Source organism: Myxine glutinosa, chromosome 1, assembly GCF_964187855.1.
Source record: "Myxine glutinosa chromosome 1, kmMyxGlut1.1, whole genome shotgun sequence".
Lineage (NCBI taxonomy): Eukaryota > Metazoa > Chordata > Myxini > Myxiniformes > Myxinidae > Myxine > Myxine glutinosa.
This window is the reverse complement of record NC_136261.1, coordinates 40101279-40122371: the sequence shown is the minus strand read 5'-3', so window position 1 is coordinate 40122371 and position 21093 is coordinate 40101279. Positions and strand designations below refer to the sequence as shown.

The following is a 21093-nucleotide window of genomic DNA, read 5'->3' as shown; positions in this document are numbered from 1 at the left end:
AAATCCTTTAGAAGATAAGAAAACGTGTTTGAGCCATCTGTCTGATTTTCGTGTGCATTTGCTGCCAATTTCGGCCCAATTGAATGATCCTTGGAGAATGGTAAAGTTATAATTCATTGAACGCAGTCCAACTAAACGTCTCGACGCTGAAGTTTCTGTCTTAACGGGAGCTTCCGACATGACAATATCCTTCTTCATGGCAATAATCGACTTCTGTGAGACTAGGTTTGTGAAAATGGCGGGCATTGGAAATGTTTATTTTAATCTACATGAACTTTAGCAATGCATGTACGGTCTTCCTGTGTAGGACTATTGCAGATAATGCAATGGTGTGTAGAAGTAGTTGTGGAACGTATTGAAAGAGTTATATTTACGAAGAAGAGGTGTAACCAAGGTTTTTTTTCTTGATCAGGTAACGGCATATGAATAAGTTGATGCAACAGGTATAATTAAAGCAAACACAACCACAAGGAGTCTGTTTCCATGGGTCTGTTTCAGAAAGCAAAATGTGCAACAGGAAGGAAGGTGAAAGCACAATAAAGGGCAAGAGGAACCCACATCCTTGGTCAAGGATTGAGGGTCTCATGTAGTGGCAAATAAGGTAGTCAAGCCTCAAGAATCAAAGACCACCTCGTCATTCAGTAAGAATGCAAAGGTGGCTGGCCTATCAATCATATGTACATTCATGATTTGATGGTACCTTTTTCACGAGTTGGCCTTTGGGTCAAATTCTCAATCCTGTACTTAGGTAGAGTTTAATACAGTATTAACCACTTTGATTAACTATCATCGCAGCCCTTAGGAGGCTACATAAATAGAGTGCATCAAACAGGGGAGCAGAACCTGTCAAATCAAAATAATATAAGAGTAACATCCCAGTGAGTACACCGTGTGTTTGACGGGCTGCTATACCTACCATGTCGCAGTTTCATCGGCAGTGTATTGGACTCTTGGGATAGGCTGCCCACTGTAAGAGATAGACATGCAAGATTACACCAAACAAATTTGAACCTGAAATTCAAAGCTTCCTATACATTACACAAGCAAAGGATGGAATTTTCAACTGTCTCCTTCCATTTCCTTTCTCTGATCCCTCTTTTTATCTCATGCTTATCTCTGAATGCATGTGCTTCAAAGGAGCTTCTTTACATGGTTGGTCAAACTTGCGTGACCCCTTCCATGGCACAAAAACAAAGCTTAAAGAACCTCAGGTCAACGAGCAAGCATTTGAAACTACTGCCACTGAACACCATCAGCAAAGGCAGACCGATACCTTCAGGTAGCGACCTAGTGCCAGATCGCCATGAACCTGCAAGCAGAAATTCTCATGAGTACTTCCTATACAGCCGTGAAACATCATTTCAGGTAACACATAAATTGATTAAGGAAATATGGAATAAACAAGACCGATAGTCTAACAACGGTGTAGCCAGGTTTGGAATTCCTGAGTGGAGGATCTGCTGTCCCCCTGTCATGTGACCAGATCCTCAGCTGTGATTGGTACACGTTTGTGAGGGGCATACATACATACACCAAACGGAGAGACAAACACTGTTCCAGACGTAAAAATATGGCTGCTGAACCACGTAATTGGTTCCACGTAATTGAACGTAATTGATGATGTCATCAATTTTATTTTCTCGACCAATTTATCCCAATAAATTTCATACTGATCGAATCAAGCATTCTACTTGTCGATTTATGACGTCATAATGAAGGGACCTATGGCATCATCATTAACATACGTTATTCCCCATGGGGAGTACTTTACAATGAGCCACCTTTAATTTTTTCCCCATTGAGTGTTTTCTGCGATATAGAGGTACAAATGTTTTTCCCAAGTTGGTGCCCATACCACGTGACCTATGACATCATAATTAACGATTCTACACGAGGAGGTGCTCCTTTGGTGAAAATTTTGTGTCAATCGGATCAACAGTTGCAGAGAAAACGAATGTTATCTGAGGCTCCTTTTAACTTAATGAACTACTCGTTGGACTATGTCTGTTTTATTAGTTTGCCAGTTTGTAATTTTGACGTCATAGATCACGTGATATGGGCGCCATCTTGGAAAAAAAACAAAAAACTTTGCACCTCTATATCTCCGAAACCTCTCCATGGAAACAAAAATCAACGATGGCTTTTAGTAAAGTACTCGCCATGGGGAATAACATATGTTAATGACAATGTCGTAGGTGCCCTCATTATGACGTCATAAATCGACAAGTAGAACACTTGATCCGATCAGTATGAAATTTCTTTTTTTTGATAAATTGGTAAGGAATTTTTTTTTATGACGTCATTGGTCATGTGGTTCGCCAGCCTTATTTTTACGGCCTAGCCCATAGAGCAATGCCATCTGGAACATCGTTTTTCTGTCCATATGTATGTATGTCGCTCCCAAATGTCCACCAATCAGAGCTGAAGATCTGGTCACATGAAATGGGACAGTAGATCCTCCACTCAGCAGATTCAAGCCTGCCTACACAGTTATTAGACTATCCGTCTTGTTTGCTCCAACGAAGTGTAAGCGTGATCCTCTCTTTGCTTTCTACGGCAGTTAGTATGCTTCGATCAATGTACTGGTGCATGTTCATCCATTATTTGCAGTTTTAGGGCTGAACTTTGATGGTTCCAGGTCAGCCCTGGTGAGGATAGATCTACAGGCACCATGTGGGTATGGTGTAAACTTGCTTGTAGGCAAAGGTCATCTTTTGCCTGAGATCAGCTGAAACATTCAGGGTAGAAAGCAAAAGACAGTAGTTTCCCTACAAACGTGGTATGGTTCTGTCTCAGTGGGGAGATCTGTTGTGGTTAAACTCCTTGTGGTATTGGAAAAGAACCTCACTATATATTTATGAGATCTTCATGGTTCAAAAGACTTTTTCTCACCCAGGTGACAGTGGCTTGACAAAAGAGAAAACAAATACAGATACATTCAAAGTACACCACCCCCATGCCAAATAATTAAATATCCTACAGCGCGGCATTGCCGGGGCGCCGGAGGCGCCCGGCAATACCGCTGTGCAGCTCATAGAGACTGCATTGGGAGGGAGAGGTGTACAATATTTGATTGATTAATTGCATAATTAAAATCAACAAAAGATTGTCATCAAATATTTTCTTAATCAATTGGCTAATAGCATAACTAAACCAATAGTGCTTCATCCGAAGATGTAACTTTTAGAAATTTAATTAAATAAGTCATTAATAAAAAAATTAAATAATTATTTTATTAATCAATAAATAATTAATCGCTCAATTGATTAATCAATAAATCAAAAATACCCCTTACAGCCAAATCACTTGGTCATTGGCATGTCCAAATATCAGCTTCCTAACTCAAAAGGTTCCTGAGGAGAGAAATAGACAGCAGGCCATAAGTTATACATGTTCTTTTTATTTTATTTCATGACGACCATCTAGGGAGTTGGTTATCTTTCATATGATGAAGCAGTATGACCCTATAAACAACATATTTGTTTTCACACGCTCAAATCTTGTTCATAAGCGAGAAACACTGGCCTGAAATATCCGCTTGCATCAAGTCTATGTTAGATTTTAAAAACACATTGAGAGACGGTTTTTTTTGGTCACGCATGTGTACACCATTATATTTGAGTAGAGTCCCTGTATATAGAGAGTTGTGTCAACTCAAATTTGGACGCCATTTTGTGTCTAAGTGTGTCGGATTAGATATACATGTACATTCGCGATATGGGGTGATATATTCTAAACCTGCTAATAAAAATTTTACTACACATATTTAGTCTTATTATTACATACAGGTGATATTTGTTTTGTCAAAAACTCAGCTATTGCCGTGAAAAAGAGCTCTGTGGTGATATTAAAAGTGGTATGGCAATGCATATTACAAGCCAACACTGCATATAAGAGCTAACATTATAAGTAAGACAAACCAATGCTGTCGTTCTCTGAATTTTAATAACTTTTAGAAAGGAGTGTGGGCATATCCAATATTTTTTAAAGGGTGCCGAGAGCAATTCCGGTGTAGGACTTCCAGCCGACATATAGTCTAACACACTTAAAACAAATTCTGTACGTGGTATTGCCATATTTCTATAGTGTACAACTTTAGTTTTATCGACATTTATATTCAATTTCCATTGTAATGATTTAACAAGCTGCAAGTCAGCTTCTGTCTCTGACATAAGGAAAACGTCATCGGCATCTAGTAAGATTGAAACGTTCATTTATTACTACACCCTTGCCCAGAACTCTGATGGATATTGCCTGATCGATTAATATGTTTCATAGCTGGCGACTTAATTAACACTTAATTTTCGACTGCGCCAAGCCGCAATTAAACAGAGAAAAAACTTTAAAAAATACCTGCAGTGTGCACGGTTCGTCTAGTCGAACAGATATGGAAAAGCACAGATAAGACGGCGTATTCACCATAACTTGTTTAATTTCACGAGGAACACGATGAGGCCAACACAGTAAACATTCAGTACAAAACTTGGTTCATACATTCAGTACAGAACATGATTCATACATTCAGACCGTAAGAAAACTCTGCCCGTAATACAACACTCTGACCAGACCAACACTTCATCCCACTACGTTCACTCCTCACAAGTGAATCTCATCACTACTCCGTTCACTCCTCACAAGTGAGACTCATCACTACTCCGTTCACTCTTCACAAGTGAGACTCATCACTACTCTGTTCACTCCTCACAAGTGAGACACCATCACTACTCCGTTCACTCCTCACAAGTGACTCATCACTGCTCCGTTCATTCCTCACAAGTGAGACTCATCACTACACCGTTCACTCCTCACATATGACCATATGACCAAACCATATTGTGACTCATCAATATGCGGTCCGCTAGGACTACCCGAAAAAAATTGAGCAGGGTTCTTCCAACGGAAATGCATTTTTGGTCAGCTCCTTGAAGATTATAAACAAACACAAATCACTTCCCTTTAAAAGGGTTTTCAACGGACAGACAACCAAAAAAAAAACCGAGCAGATAGAATTGCTTTTGAACATCGATCATCAAGTGGCGTGGGCCTACCTGGCAGAGTCTCGAGGAGTCGATCGCTTTCCAGCTCTTTCGTCTGACTTTCGCTTCCCAAATTTGTCTTCTGACTTTATCAATTGGAAATCTATACATGTTATATTTCCCAGATTGGTTTGAACAACCAAAAGCAGAACAACCAGTCATTTTGTTTTGCAATAAACAACATTCCCGTACCAAGCTGACGTTCACGCACAGGTGAAGTTAGACACAAAATGGCGCCACGAAATCACGTGACCAGAAATCTCGGGTCAGCGCATGGCGCAACTCTTTATACAGGGACTCTATATTTGAGTGCCCCCCCTCTCCCCCCCCACTCCTCCTCCCCCCCCCCCCCAGAGAGAAATCACAAGGTACTCGGTGACCTGATGTTCAGTCCTCTTCAACATCAGACTCCACAGATTCATCTTCATCATCATCCTCTATATCATGTTGACCACCAACATTGGAACAGTTCATCCTTGCACACTTGCACAAATCTGTACATGGGATACTGTTCTCTAAACAGGTACATATGCTGGCATCATTGCATCCACTTCTCTTGCAGCTGGCTGTACAGTTAACTAGCTCCATTCCACTCTCTGGAGCAGACGGGCGGTTCATCGAGTCAATGACAAACTCCCCGTTGCTGTCCATCTTCCAACCATGGCCATCAGGTAGTGGTATCACTGCATTTGGCTGCAAACTCGTCTTGTAAATGGCTGAAAAATAGAAAATAATCATAGATATTAACAGCGGTAATGTGATGCATTTTAAAACATCGGTATTTACTTTTACATATTTCTGCAATATTAAGCACACCAACACCATAATAGCAATCTCGGAAAGAAAGGCAAAAATCAAACTGTTTCGTAACCATATAATATATTTTTTCATATGAACATTTAAAAACTAATGTTTCTTGACCAACTTGAGTGATCTTTTCATTTTCATAAGGAAAAACCGAAATGGATTCATCAAATAACTTCACATTAAACTAGTTTGCAGTGAAAATATACACCATTTCACATCTATTCAGAGCTTGGTTTAAATATTTCATATTAAAGTACAAAGATTTATATTCAGCACTGCGGAAAGGAAGTATCGCTAAAAGCAGACAGGAACCTCTTAGCAAGACTTGTGGTTATCGGAAGATTTCGAAAGATTGATCTGCAAGAGCTTCTCACCTACTCCCTTGGACCCTTACCTCTTCCGATGACCTCTGCACATGGAGGTCTTGTCAAGACCAACAAAGCCAATCTTCTTCGTGCACTAGTGACTAGAGAGTCAAGCTGACCAGCCGGTTGTTGAAATTCCAAAAGGTGGCATATACATTGTAGATGTTATGGCAACAATACAGCAACTTAACATCAACAAACTGCAAGGCCAAAGGACATTTCTCAATTTAGCTAATGTTCTACTTCAGCGCTTGGTCAACAGAGAAAAAGGCCAACAGCTCAGAGGAAATTCACTTTGTCACAGACACATACAGAGATATGTCAATCAAGAATGCAGAACGTGCAAAAAGAGCTGCCAATGGATCTCAAGTGATGCGCATATATGGTCAAGCACTCCCTCAGCAATGGAAGAAATTTCTTTCAAATGGTAAAAACGAGGAATCTCTCATTGAATTCCTATTTGAGACATGGAGTGAGATGAAAACATCAGATGTTAAAGGTGTTCAAGTGTATTTGGCTCATGGAAGTAAGCGTCACGTCTTTTCCTCAGGGAGTGCTCCAGATCGGAAGGTTCAAGTGGATGAGGTAGATAACCTCAACTCTACACAGGAAAAGGCGGACACCAGAATGTATCTTCATGCCTCGTATGCAGCTAATAACAGTGCAGCCACAGTCATCATCATTGTAAGCCCGGACACAGATGTGTTTATTATTGGACTATCTCTTCAATCTGTGATTGCTGCCAAGCTCCACTTCCATACCGGCAGAGGAATAAATCTTCGCACCATTGACCTCAAGAAGATTGAGCAGAGTATTGGAAATGATGTCAGCAAAGCTTTGATTGGACTACATTGCCTGACTGGTTGCGACAGTGTTAGTACCTTCTATGGCAAGGGCAAAAAGAAAGCCTTGAACCTTCTTCTTAAAGATAACGAATTGTGTTCTGCATTTAAGGATCTTGGAGAACGTTTTGACATCGAACCGGACATGGTGATATCACCAGATAAATTTATGTGCAAGCGTTATGGGAAAAAGTACGTCAAGACCGTCAACGAAGCTAGACGCAACATGTTCCGCCTGGCAAGAAAGTCTGAAATCGCAATGCCTCCAAACAAAGATTCACTGACACAGCACATCAAGAGGGAAAATTACCAAGCGGGTAAGTCTCTTCCCTGGATCAAACAGTATTCCATAATTATGCACTGCTCTTTTGTATGAAAAGCGAATTGAATAGGGCTCTGACCATGAATGAGGAAAGGCGTGCAAGTTATACACTGCTGAATATAAATCTTTGTACTTTAATATGAAATACTTAAACCAAGCTATGAATAGATGTGCAATGGTGTATATTTTCACTGCAAACTAGTTGAATGTGAAGTTATTTGATGAATCCATTTCGGCCTTTCCTTATGAAAATGAAAATATCACTCACAAATTGGTCAAGAAACATTCGTTTTTAAATGTTCATATGAAAAAATATATTATATGGTTACGAAACAGTTTGATTTTTGCCTTTCTGACAGAGATTGGTATTATGGTATTGGTGTGCTTAATATTGCAGAAATATGTAAAAGTAAATACTGATGTTTTTAAATGCATCACATTACCGCTGTTAATATCTATGATTATTTTCTATTTTTCAGCCATTTACAAGACGAGTTTGCAGCCAAATGCAGTGATACCACTACCTGATGGCCATGGTTGGAAGATGGACAGCAACGGGGAGTTTGTCATTGACTCGATGAACTGCCCGTCTGCTCCAGAGAGTGTAATGGAGCTAGTTAACTGTACAGACAGCTGCAAGAGAAGTGGATGCAATGATGCCAGCATATGTACCTGTTTAGAGAACAGTATCCCATGTACAGATTTGTGCAAGTGTGCAAGGATGAACTGTTCCAATGTTGGTGGTCAACATGATATAGAGGATGATGATGAAGATGAATCTGTGGAGTCTGATGTTGAAGAGGACTGGACATCAGGTCACCGAGTGCTTTGTGATTTCTTCCGGGAGCGGGGTGTAGGGGCACTCAAATATAATGGTGTACACATGCGTGACCAAAAAAAACTGTCTCTCAATGTGTTTTTAAAATCCAACACAGACTAATTGGGTATTGTGAGGTCATAGCCCACTACTAGGGGATTGTTGACCATGGTGTGGCGCTTGGAAACCATTGAAATACCCCTGCGGAGGTTTCTCAACAAAGAGATGATGTCATAGTCAGTCAGCAGCTTGAGTTCCACACCTGTCTTCTTCAGGAGTGCATCCCATGATAGGCCTGGGGATGTGTAATAGTGTGTAGGATCCTGCTTGTGCTGCTGGAGGAACATGGTGTGGAACGTCTCAAAGAGTCTGCAAGGAGAAGGACATTGGTACGAAGGTATAGCTCATGATCTTCCCCCATATTGTGGCATCTAAAGGATGTCCAGACCTTTTGAGCATGCTCGTACTCCTCATTTGCAATGCCTTCACCTGTGAGCTTACTGAAGAAGGCCTCACGTGCTTCTAACATAGCGGAAGAAGGCCTCTAACATAGCGGATATTTCAGGCTTATGAACTGGTTCTCGCTTATGAACAAGATTTGAGCGTGTGAAAACAAATATGTTGTTTTAGGGTCAGACTGCTTCATCTTATGAAAGATAACCAACTCCCTAGATGGTGGTCACAAAATGGAACAATATACCAGGACAGCAGGCTGTCTAAAAAGAAATGTATAAGTACTTAATTAATCGCTAATAATTAAATAACTCATCAATTAATTGATTAAACAAAAAAACAAAAAATACCGTTTTTGACAAAGTTATTGCTCACTATTGTGCCGAAATTTCAGCTTCCTAGCTCAAAGGATGGCTGAGATATCGCCCGGACAAACAAACAAGCAAGAAAGCAAGAAAACAAACAAACAAACAAGTACAAATACATTCAAAGTACACCGCCCCATGCCAAATAATTAAATATGCTGCATCGCGGCATTGCCGGGGTGCCTCCGGCGCCCGGCAATACCGCAGTGCAGCTCATTGAGGCTGCATTGGGAGGGAGAGGTGTACACTAATTGATTGATTAATTGTATAATTAAAATCAATAAAAGATTATCACAAAATATTTTCATAATCAATTGGCTAATCGCATAACTAAACCACTAGTGCTTCATCCGAAGATTTATCTTTTAGAAATTTAATTAAATAAGTCATTTATAAAAAATTAAATAATTAATTGATTACTCAATAAATAATTAATCGATTAATCAATAAATAATTAATAGATGAAATGATTAATCAATAAATCAAAAATATCCTTGATAGCCACATCACTTGGTCACTCATGTCCAAATATTAGCTTCCCAGATCAAAAGGTGCCTGAGATATTGGCCAAATGAGAAAGAAAATAAATAAATGATTAATAATGAAAATAAATAAATAATAATCATAAAAAAATTAAATTATTAATCAATTTGGTCAGAGAACATGTAAACTACCACTATTTCATCAGAATCTGTAACTTTAAAAAAAAAAAAATTTTTGGCATTAATCGAATAATTAAATAATTAATCGATTAATTAATAAATCAAAAATATCCTTTGCAGCCAAATCACCTGGTCATTGGCATGTCCAAATAACAGCTTCCTAACTCAAAAGGTGCCTGAGTTAATGGTCAGAAGAGAAAGGAAATTTGATTAATTAAATAAGTACTTAATTAATCGCTAATAATTAAATAACTCCTCAATTTATTGATTATTCAAAAAACAAAAAATAAGGTTTTTGATAAAGTACTTGCTCACTATTGTGCCGAAATTTCAGCTTCCTAGCTCAAAGGATGGCTGAGATATCATCCGGACAAACAAACAAGAAAGCAAGAAAACAAGAAAGCAACCAAGAAACCAAGAAAACAAACAAACAACCAGAGTGAAAACTGAGTACTCTCTTTCAGCGTGCGTCACTGCTGAGCCCCCTTCGGTGCCCGGCAATGACGATTTGCAATGCCTGGAGATGGCATAGGAAAGGAGCGGTGTACAACAACCAGAGTGAAAACTGAGTACAGTACTCCCTTTCAGCGTGCGTCATTGCCGAGCCCCCTTCGGTGCCCGGCAATGACGTAATGCAGCGCCTGTAGATGGCATAGGAAAGGAGCGGTGTCCAACAACCAGAGTGAAAACGGAGTACTCCCTTTCAGTGTGCGTCATTGCCGAGCCCCCTTCGGTGCCCGGCAATGACGTTATGCAGCGCCTGGACATGGCATAGGAAAGGTGCAGTGTACAATGAGGTGGAGAGGCAAAAGAGGGTTAGGTGTGCGTGCAACGACTACAGCCCACTACTGAAGTTGACTATATACCCAACTCTTCTTCTTACTTAGCAGGGCTTTACCTGACTCTGTTTTTGCTTCCGTAAATGATGATCCAGTTCCTTTGCACAATTTATACAGCTCTGCCATCATGCAACCATGTCGTTGCATGCTTGAGGAGACTGTATGGATCCACCCACCAGGAGACCAGTAGACTCCCTGAATCTGTCCTCAATATTCTTGGCCATGCAACACTTATATGAACCCTTCTCACAAATGTGATCGGATATCACATGACTTTCGTTAGGAGAGCCTACATGTATGATGCCTATATATGGTGATGAGAGGGCAGGCAGAGGTGATAATGTGTTGTTTAAAATGCCATACTATAACATTTCCATAAAATGCATTCCAAATCCCAAACACATGATTTGCTTTACCATTTGTAGGCAAAAGCGATGTCTGTGATTTCTTTTCTTCTTTGTCGATAGGCCATGTCTGAAAAGCCCTACACGTCACAACACACAACAGCAAATAAAATAAACAGAAGACCAGAGTCAAAAATGATATTTCATTTCATAAAAAAAAGTAAATGCCCTTTTTGATACGTCATAAAGTTCTCTGATACTCTGAGCGTGAAAACTTACTGGATGGTCACTGCACAGCTCCGGCTCGATCTTGGTCTCCAGGTGTGTACATCGGTCAAGATCACTTATTTTCTTTGGAAACCAAGGGACTGACGGAAAACAACAAGGAAACGCAAATATTGAAGCAACAATTCCAAGCTTGTCATAAATTCACGAAATGGTGAATACACTTGCAGAGACCAGTAAATTAACAAGTCCAGATACATTCAAAGTACACTACCCTCAAGCCAAATGAATAAATAACATATCCTTCCGCGCCCGGAGATGCCGCCATGCAGCACATAGAGACGGTATTTGGAGGGAGAAGTGCACAATAATTGATTGATTAATTTCGCAATTAAAATAAATAAATAATAATAATCGCAAAATAATTAACTCCTTAATCAATTTATCTAATAGCATATGTAAACCACCACTACTTCATCCAAATATTTAACTTTTTGAAAACGTATTGAGTAATTAATGGAAAAAAATTAAATAAGCAATCGTTTAATTCAGTGGTTCTTAACCTTTTTAAAGGCGCCGAACCCTAACGAAACCCACCGACCGAACACTCGCGGAACCCCTCAAATTTGACCAAAAAATGAAGAAGAATTGCATCTTAATGTGTTTTCTGTTCTTCTTTTCGGGAGACGATCTGGGAAATGTGTGGTTTTGTTTTGGCAAGGGCCACCCTCAAATCATTTTCTCATGCAAGCCTGCTCCTTTTCTTTGTTTTAATGTCCACCAGTTTCGAAAACGCATGCTCGCAGAGATACGTTGTAACGAACGGCGTGAGGATCTCAAGGGCAATTTTAGCCATGTGAGGATACCCTTCCATTTGGTGGCACCAAAACGTTGAGAGCATTGTTGTGCCGAAGAGTTGATGTTGAGTCTGGCTCTGCTGAAGTTCGATGAGGTCGTCGAGGTATTGGTCGTTGACATCTGCCGTTGCAACGTCGAAAGTAAAAGGCTGCCGCACCCATGCTGGGTATTGCTCTTGGTGGGGGAAGTAGCCATCGAATGACTTTCCCAGCTCATCCTAGTGCATGGCAATCGCTTGCTTCAGCTCCCCCGGTACAGCAGTGCCTCCAACTTCAGACTCATCTTCGATCCCGCTCACACACTCGTCCAGTAGCGAAAAGTTCGTGAAGTTGTCGTTCTCTATTCGCCGCCTCCACAACCGTAACTTCTTTCGGAGAGTGCTCAGCTTTTCTTCAGATTCGATGACATTCACTTCACCGTCCTGCATCTGGCAATTGAGATGATTGAGTGCGTCGAAGATGTCAGCCAAGTACGCCAAAGCGAGGATGAACTCTGACTCTTGGAAGTGCGTTGCATGACAATGCTGGTGTTCTCGCAAAAACAGGGCTAATTCTACACGCAAGGCAAAAACACGGCTCACTACCTTCCCTCGTGATAACCATCAAACGTTAGAGTGGTAGAGAAGGACTTCGAATTCAGAGCCGATTTCATTGCACAGCTCTTTGAAGATGCGATGATTCAGAGCACGGCTTCGCACGTAATTCACAGTTTCAATGACGATTTTCAGAACATTGGCCAGTTTTGGAGGCACGGTTTTTGATGCCAGCGCGTGTCTGTTCAGGACGCAGTGCGTGACGATGATGTGTGGTGCATCGGCCTTCACCAGCACTCCAAAACCGGAGTTGCATCCCAGCATGGCTGGAGCTCCGTCCGAGCAAACTGCAGACACCATGTTCCACGAGAGGCCGTTGCTTCTGAAGAAGTCGTCCACAAGCTTCTTCACATCAGCTGCCTTCGTCGATGTTGTGAGATGCTTGCAGAACAGAAAGTCTTCCTTGATCTCGTCTCCTTTGACATAACACACAAATAAGATGAGCTGGCTCAAATTCGAAACGTCGGTGGTCTCGTCGAGTTGAAGGCTGAATTTCGTCGGGCTCGCGACTAAATCTGCAACTACCTGGGCGAGGATGTCGTCGCTCATGTCGTCGATTCTGCATCTGATGGTGTCATTTGAGAGTGGAACGAGAGACAACTTGTTTTCAGCAGCTTTTCCCAGCATGATGTTGGTCATCTTCAACGCGGCCGGTTTGATGAGTGTCTCGCCAACGGTGTGCGGTTTGCCCTGCTTTGCGATCAGGTACTCAACTTCATACGACGCGGTGAGGATCGGTTTGTCAATTGGAACGAAGCCGAGAGTGGGCAAGGTAGCACTTGCGTCGAATCGGACTCTCTTCAATTTGAATTCATCCAGTGTTGCGTCTTTGTACTGCTCCTCGCCATGCAGTTTTTTGAAGTGTTCCCGTAGTTTTGCTGGTGCTAGGCTGGAGTTGCTCAACTTGACATTGCAAAGCATGCATCGAGGACGCTGACTTCCGCCCCGTTCCGTCAAACACTTGAACCTGTACCGCACGTAATCGTCCGATCACTTCCTTTTTTTTGCTCGACATACTGCAAAAAGAAAAGAAAAAAGTAACAAACTGATCTTAATTGAGTTCAGGCAAATAATCATATGACAAAAATTAAAAAAGGAACATGTTTAAATATAATCAGTACCCCTCTGAAAACTGAGAAATTTTAACGAAGAAAACATAACATAGTTACGATGACGGGATTTATTATCTACTCAACTCAATGTCACCTCAAATCCCATTATAATATTACATAGAAAACTGCGAATTGTTACTTTTGAATTGTGACCAAAGGAGTTATATCACCTCCACCTAATTTTCTGAGTAATTCAATCATATTTTATAATCACCATCCACTTTTGACTTTAATATAACTCTGAACCCGCCCTGCATATCCACAAACATTTCCAACTTACTTTTCAATTAATCAGTAACTCCAAAGTTAGGCGCGACCAATGACGCACCCCACACGGCAAGCTAATCGAGGCTATTCACTAGAATTTCTGAACACCTGCAAAGTCCAAAATCCAGTAAGTAAGTAAGCAAGTAAGCACCATCAACAGAATAATTAGCAAGTTGCTCATTGATTCAACTTTCTACAGTCAGTGTGAAACAACTTATCTTAAACACAGACCAGAGAAACCATGAATGGGATGGGAATACAATTACAAATAACATTTCCATTCGTTCGTAACATACATAGCAAAATAATAATAATATTAATAATAAGCGTAATTACATATAGATTCAAAATTGATACAAAACAAAAAACAAACAAAAAAATAAATTGCAATGCGTTTCGGAGGACCTCCGCCGAACCCCTGAGACTGGCTCACTGAACCCCTGGGGTTCGGTCGAACCCAGGTTAAGAACCACGGGATTAATTGATGAATCAATAAATCAAAAATTCCTTTTATAGACAAATCACTTGGTCACTGTGATGTCCAAATATCAGCTTCCTAGCTCAAAAGGTGCCTGAGATATTGCGCAAATGAGAAAGAAAATAAATAAGTACTTAATAAGTCGATAATAATTAAGTAATTAATGAATTAATCGATTCATCAAAAAATAAAAAATAAAATTTTTTGCCAAAGTACGTGCTCACTATTGTGGCCAAATTTCAGCTTCCTAGCTCAAAGGATGGCTGAGATATCATCCGGGGAAACAAACAGTGAAAACTAAGTACTCCCTTTCAGTGCACATCATCGCTGATGTCATGCAGCATCTGGAGGAATTGGAAAGGAGTGGTGTACAATAGCCTGAGGTTAAAGTCAACTAACTACACTGAAGAAAAAAAAATTATATATATATATATATATATATATATATATATATATATATATATATATATATATATATACACTATATACTTAAAGTTTTAAATGCATTTTTGTACCACTGGGAAGATGCCTTTTTTTTTTTTTTTTTTTTTTTTGGGGATGCATAATCGAGGCCCGTGAAAGAGCTAACATTTATCACACAAACAAATCAAACAGACAAACAAACAAAGTGCATAAAAAGGGGAGCGGAAGACAAGATGGGGAGAGAAGGGGAAGCACATAAACACAACATTTGTGAGGGACATCGGGAATGTGTGAGAAGGAGAGGGCTTGGGGGAAGGCGGCGTGGGAAGGGGGGGTGTGGGGGTGGGTGGGAGAAGTATAAACACAAGGACACCAAGGACTTCCAGGAAAGAAGTTGGTATTTCAAAAAAGAGGATTTGGGGTGAAATTAGCGGGGGTAGAACAGATCAAGGTTTTGGATGGGGAAGAGATGGTGGTGAACAGCTGTTTTAAAGACCTGGAGGGAGGAGTGGGATTGAAGGGAGTGGGGGAGTTTGTTCCAGAGGCAGGAGAAAAGAGGAATGAAAGAGTGAAGGTGAGCAGAGAGTCTTGATTTTGGCAGTTTAACCATAAGAGGGTTGCAGGCAGATCTTGTGCGACCTTTAGGAATATTTGGGGGACAGAGCCCAGGGAGAGCTGGAGGAGCAAGGCCGGAGAGGAGTCGGGAGAAGACAGAAAGACCACCAACCTGCCTGCGGTGAGTGAGTGAAAGGCCCTCGGAGGTAGCTTCATCACGGGAGATTCCAATGATTCTGAACGCTTTGGTTTCAACAGCATGAAGACGAGCTAGGTGTGAGGCAGGAGCACCAGCCCAGAGGGGAGAGCAGTATTCCATTGAGCTGCAGATGAAAGCCTTGTATGTGGTGAGGAGCTCAGGTGTGCCAAGGAAGGACTTCGCATGACGGAGGATGCCCAGTTGGCGACTGGCTTTGGAGGCCAGATTTGAAATGTGGTTTTCCCAGGAAAGATCATGGCAGATAGTGAGACCCAAAAGCTTGAGTGACAGAACTTCTTGGAGAGGATTATTCAGAAAGTGGATGGGAGGGTTGTCCAGTCGGTCTTTTCGGAGAGACATCGTAAGAGAATGAGATTTATCAGGATTGAAAGACATGTTCCACTTGTTTGCCCAGTCAGTGATTTTGTCCAGGTCTGCAGAGAGTGAGTAGGCTGCAGACTGCCGATCTGAGGGATGAGGAATGGAGCGGCAGATAGTGGAGTCATCAGCAAAGAGATAGAGAGGATTTTCCAGAGAGTCAGAGAGATCATTGATGAAGGCCAGAAAAAGCACAGGGCCCAGAACACTGCCTTGGGGAACTCCAGCCTGAACAGGAAGAGGAGATTAAGAAACCCATTCAGGGCCACATGTTGACTACGACTAGAGAGGAAGTCCGCCAGCCATGCGTGGAGATTTCCATGGATACCAAAGGAGGAGGGTTTGGTGAGCAGAGCGGGGTGCCAGACCGTATCGAAGGCATGTGATATATCGAGGGAGACAGCTCTAATTTCCTGTTTGGCATTGAGGACCTCCATCTATTGTTGAGACAGCAGAAGCAGCATGTCCAGAGTAGAGTGACCTGGTCTGAAGCCAAATTGATGATCAGATATCAAGCCATTGAAGAAGAGGAAAGATTTCATATCCGAAGCAATGATGGATTCCATGACTTTGCTGATAATTGGGAGAAGGCTGAATGGTCTGTAGATACTAGGATCTGTTTTGGCACCTTTTTTGTGTAAAGCGGTGATGTTGGCTGATTACCAAGCAGATGGCAGTTGATCTTGAGCAAAAGAGAGGGTGAAGAGGACAGAGAGAGGAAGTGAAAGAGCAGAAGAACAGGATTTTAGGACCCGTGGGCTGATGCCGTCAGGTCCAGTTGCAGAATCAGAGTCGAGGGTTGACAGAAGCTTTTCCACCTTGTCAGGAGGAAAGGACACAGAGTCCAGGAGCAGCTGGGTACGACTGGGTATGGTGGGTACAGAGAGGGATGTGTTTGGGACACAAGATTTAGAGGCAAACACAGAGTTGAGGCATTCAGCTTTTTCACGTGCGGAGTCAGCTGTGTAGCCATTTGAGGTGAGGGAGGGGATGGAGGGGGAACAAACACCAGAAACAGATTTGACCAGACGCCACCAGGATTTGGAAGAGGGAGACAGATAAGAGAGTTCGGTCTTGAGAACGGAGAGATATTGTTTCCTGGCTCTCCTGAGGATGGACACACACTTGTTTCGGGCTTTGTGAAAGGAAATGAGATTTCCTTCCGTTGGATTTGCTTTCCAGGAGACGAAGGCAAGTTGTTTTTGGGCAACAGCCTCACCACAAGATTCCGTGTACCATGGACAGGAGGCGGGGTATGACAACTGAAGACGAGATGGTATAAATCTGTGCATGAGAGAGAGCAATTTACTTTGGAAGAATTCCCAGGATGAGTTGATGTCAGAGGTGATAGAGATGGGAGACCAGTCCAGATGATTGATGGCTGCTTGAAGACCAAGCCAGTTTGCCTGAGTGAAATGCCAGACTCGTCAACGCTGAGGAGGCTCCCTGAGAATGGTCAGAGAGATGTCCACTTTAACAAGCGCATGATCAGATGAGCCGATTGGAGCAGAAGAAGAGCAGCGGACATTTTCAGGGAAGTTAGTCATAACCAAGTCCAGAAGAGAAGATGCTCCGTTGACTGAGATCCGGGTCGGGAATTGCCAGATTGTGTCAGTCCCAGTGAGTCGCAGAAGTCATTTGCTGAGGAGCCATGGCTGGTGAGAGTGGTACCCACACCCAGTCAACTGGCATGGTGACATACTAGGACGTGCCCGTACGTGGGTGCCCGTTCCTTGCCAAAAAAAAATAAAAAAATGTCTTCGCCCATGCATGCATGGGCGTGCCCATGGGCCCATGGGCGTGCCCGTAAGTGCGTGATGTGACCGTACAATGAATGTATCGTCCCGACGCCGCAGCTCGGATGGCGCTGCAGTTAATCGGGCCTGTATCGGCAGAGTTATTATAAACGTGTACTACAATCGATCGTACCTTACAGCGTCTGCTCGGCACGTTCAGCATCAGTACGTCGTCACTATGACTATCCGTAAGTCCGGAAGTGACGTCCTCATTTGACTGTCCGGAAGGTCGCATATCGCAGTTACGATGAATCGCAAATTAGTTTTAATTAGTTTTAAAACATAGTTTAACGCCAACATAGCGCCAACATAGTTTGCCAACGTGAAATAAATGAATACGCTCTCAAATGTGCCGTCCGAGGCAGAGTCTGTTCGCCACGTTCGGCACACGTGATAGCTCGCTGCTCTCTGATTGGTTGAATCGTTTTTTGGACATAGCTCGGTAACTACTTCTCCGATTAATATGAAACCTTGAAAAGGCACATCCTCAGGTCCCCAGCAATATACCTGGCAAGTTTCAAGTATATCGGACCCGTGGTTGTCGAGAAACAGCGGTCACAGACACACATACACACACACAGACACACACACAAACACACACACAGAGATTACTGGAATTATAGATAGATGAAATCACCACATATGTGGAAGAGAGAGTTGGGATGAGTAGATAGAAGTTGGTCCATATTATCAGACAGCGAGATGTAGATGGAGTCATCACTGTTTGGTGGACGGTACAACACACATATGAACAAGAGGTGGGAGCGATGGGGAAGCCGTAGCCAGAGGTATTCCTGGGGGTGAGGTGGAGAGAGGGCAGTGCAGGGCGAGTGAGAAAGAGAGTTTTTGATAAAGATAGCAACCCCACCTCCAGGACGAGGGGCAGGTCTATCATCCCGGAGGAGGGTGTAACCCGGGAGAGATACTAAGGAATCAGAGACACCATGAAGGAGGAAAGTTTCTGTTAAGCAGATCACGTCTGGTTTGTCAGAAGCAACCTGTATGGAGAGATCAGTTAAGTTTGAACGAAGGCCCCGGGTGTTTGAGGTCCATACCGTTAATGAAGAGGAAGGGGGGGCATCGGATACAGAACAGTGGGGGTGGGGTATGGTAAGATGTGTAAGAGGAGGAAGAGGTAGGGAGAGCTGTTGGAGGTGTGTCAGAGATTTCAGAATAGCTCAGAGAAAGGGAGGGATGGGGCAGACAAAAGGTTTGATGCTGATTGGGTGAGGCACAGTGAGGTGTTATTTGAGGAGGGGGAAGAGCGAGGCAGAAGGTTGGGGGAGATGGAGGTGAGAGTTGGAAGGGGGAAGAAGTGGGGAGGATGCTTTGAGGAGGGAGGGGTGAGAGGGGGGAAATGGAGAAGAAATGAGGGTGTGGAGATTTGAAGGGGAGGGCCGAGGGGGGAGTTTAGGAGGGAAGGGACAAGGGGAGGGATTTGAAAGGGATGGGAGATGGGGGAGATTTGGAGGGAAGAGGTGAGGGGGGAGTCTTTGAGGGGAGGGGTGAGCGGAGTCTTGGAGGGGAAGGGTGTGGGGGGAGTTTAGGAGGGAAGGGGCAAGGGGGGAGATTTGAAAGGGATGGGTGATGGGGAGGATTTGGAGGGGAGGGGCAAGGGGGAAGATTTGAAAGGGATGGGTGATGGGGAAGATTTGGAGGGGAGGGGTGATGGGGAAGATTTTGGAGGGGAGGGTTGATGGGGAGGATTTGGAGGGGAAGGGTGAGATTGGATTTTGAAAAGTGTACGATTAATGGGAAACGAACATTTATTGCAAAATGAGTTTCTTGTGACCTTCGAGTCAAAAATACGTTTGAGGACGCTGGAGGGGGGGTGGAGAGCAGGAGAGTTTAGGGAATGTATGAAAGAGGCACTGTAAGAGATGGAATTTTTTTTTGGAATGAATAGATTTGGTGAGCAAGTCGAAAGCAACCTTTTATAGAACAAGAAGAAAAAGGTGTTATAATACACGACAGAATACAGAACTTCAGGGGAAAGTTTAAACATTTTAAAGTTTAACAGTGAAAACTATCTGGGGAAATGTGGGTGAAACACGAAGAACGAAGAACAAACGAACGAATAAGAACAACGAATAAGACCAACGAATAAGAATATTAATATTGATCTCATCATTGAGAAAACAATTGCAAAATCAATTGCTGCCACTTCCAACCCCATTTTCCTCTCGAGATCCAAACTTCCAGGATTACTCTCTGTCCCTTGCCGCTATTTTTATTCAGACCTAGCTTTTAGTGAGCACATTTTGATATTTTCTTTGTCATCGAGGTCATTTATTTAGTTTGCAATTTTTTCCTTAAAAGGTCTCGATTGGCTTCGGCAGTGCTCCACTACTTCTTCACCCTCAGGTAAGCACCTTTACTACCATCCTCTGTTTCCTGTTGTTGTTGTGGTTGTTGTTTCTATCAGACTGTAAGGACATAGCTGCAGTAAGCAGTACAAGGTGAGAAAGGTGAAAGGTTCCACCTGAGATGTTGATGGTTCCTTTGGCAAATAATAACGTACCAAAGATGTTCGTGTCCATGGAAAGATCAATGAACTTTGCAAACCTTAAAACTTGTTACCGATTGTCTTCCCAGTATGGGTCGTCATGCCTTTGTGTTGATATATACCTTTTTCATCTCGTACGATCCTCACATGCTCGGCAAGACGTTTCAAGGAGCCCACCATTGTGATGGCGTCAGATGCGTGCATCTCACATTGCACGAAAAACTCGAGTTTTTCTGATGCGAGATGCGGTGGACGTGTCTCCAGGTGGTGCAGGTCAGCACCAAATGTCTGCAGGGAAAACTTCACGTGAGTCACTTGTTTCCGATACCCAAGCACCTTTCACGCTTTAATAATAAAAACATGGTTCCGAGAAATGTGTGCGAGGTCAATACGATTGTATCAAAAGTCACAATCTTACCAGGAGTCATGGGACAGGGAGTAGTATAGTCAATGGGGGTTTTGCACCACTTTTAACATTTTGGGTACCATTTTACAAACCCACCTCGCTCTTCCCATGCGCCCGCAGCAACCCCTCGACGGGCCCCCAATCCAAAACCGAAACCATTCTTAACACAGGCTCCAGCTAGCCAGCTAAAGTGGCTCATTCTGTCAAGCCCATATTTGCATTTGCTCTGTTGTCGCAGCACCACCAGCAGACTGCAGTCTATCCAGCAGCGCCAGTGCCCGCACACCCTTCGAGCCCATTGTATTACAATATTGTGTCACAACTCACAACAACAAAATATATACACGTGTCAGAGCATGTGCCAGCGCTGGGCCCTCCGATTAGCTCTGTTCTCCCTGCCTGCCAGAGACCACGCCTCTCGACCCGTAAAGTACCTCACAGAAGAC

General features: G+C 42.7%; 1 protein-coding gene across 3 annotated transcripts in view; it reads right to left on the bottom strand.

Annotated features, from left to right (window-relative positions):
* Window positions 1–21093, bottom strand: part of LOC137423005 (tyrosine 3-monooxygenase) — a 76582-nt gene that overhangs the window by 35708 nt on the left and 19781 nt on the right. For all 3 annotated transcript variants that reach the window (XM_068109760.2, XM_068109751.2, XM_068109771.2), the window contains 4 exons: window positions 20364–20529; window positions 11132–11220; window positions 10925–10992; window positions 917–967 (listed from right to left, as the gene is read on the bottom strand). In XM_068109760.2, coding sequence (XP_067965861.2) covers window positions 917–967; window positions 10925–10992; window positions 11132–11220; window positions 20364–20529 — 374 coding nt within the window. The remainder of the gene's footprint in view (window positions 1–916; window positions 968–10924; window positions 10993–11131; window positions 11221–20363; window positions 20530–21093) is intronic.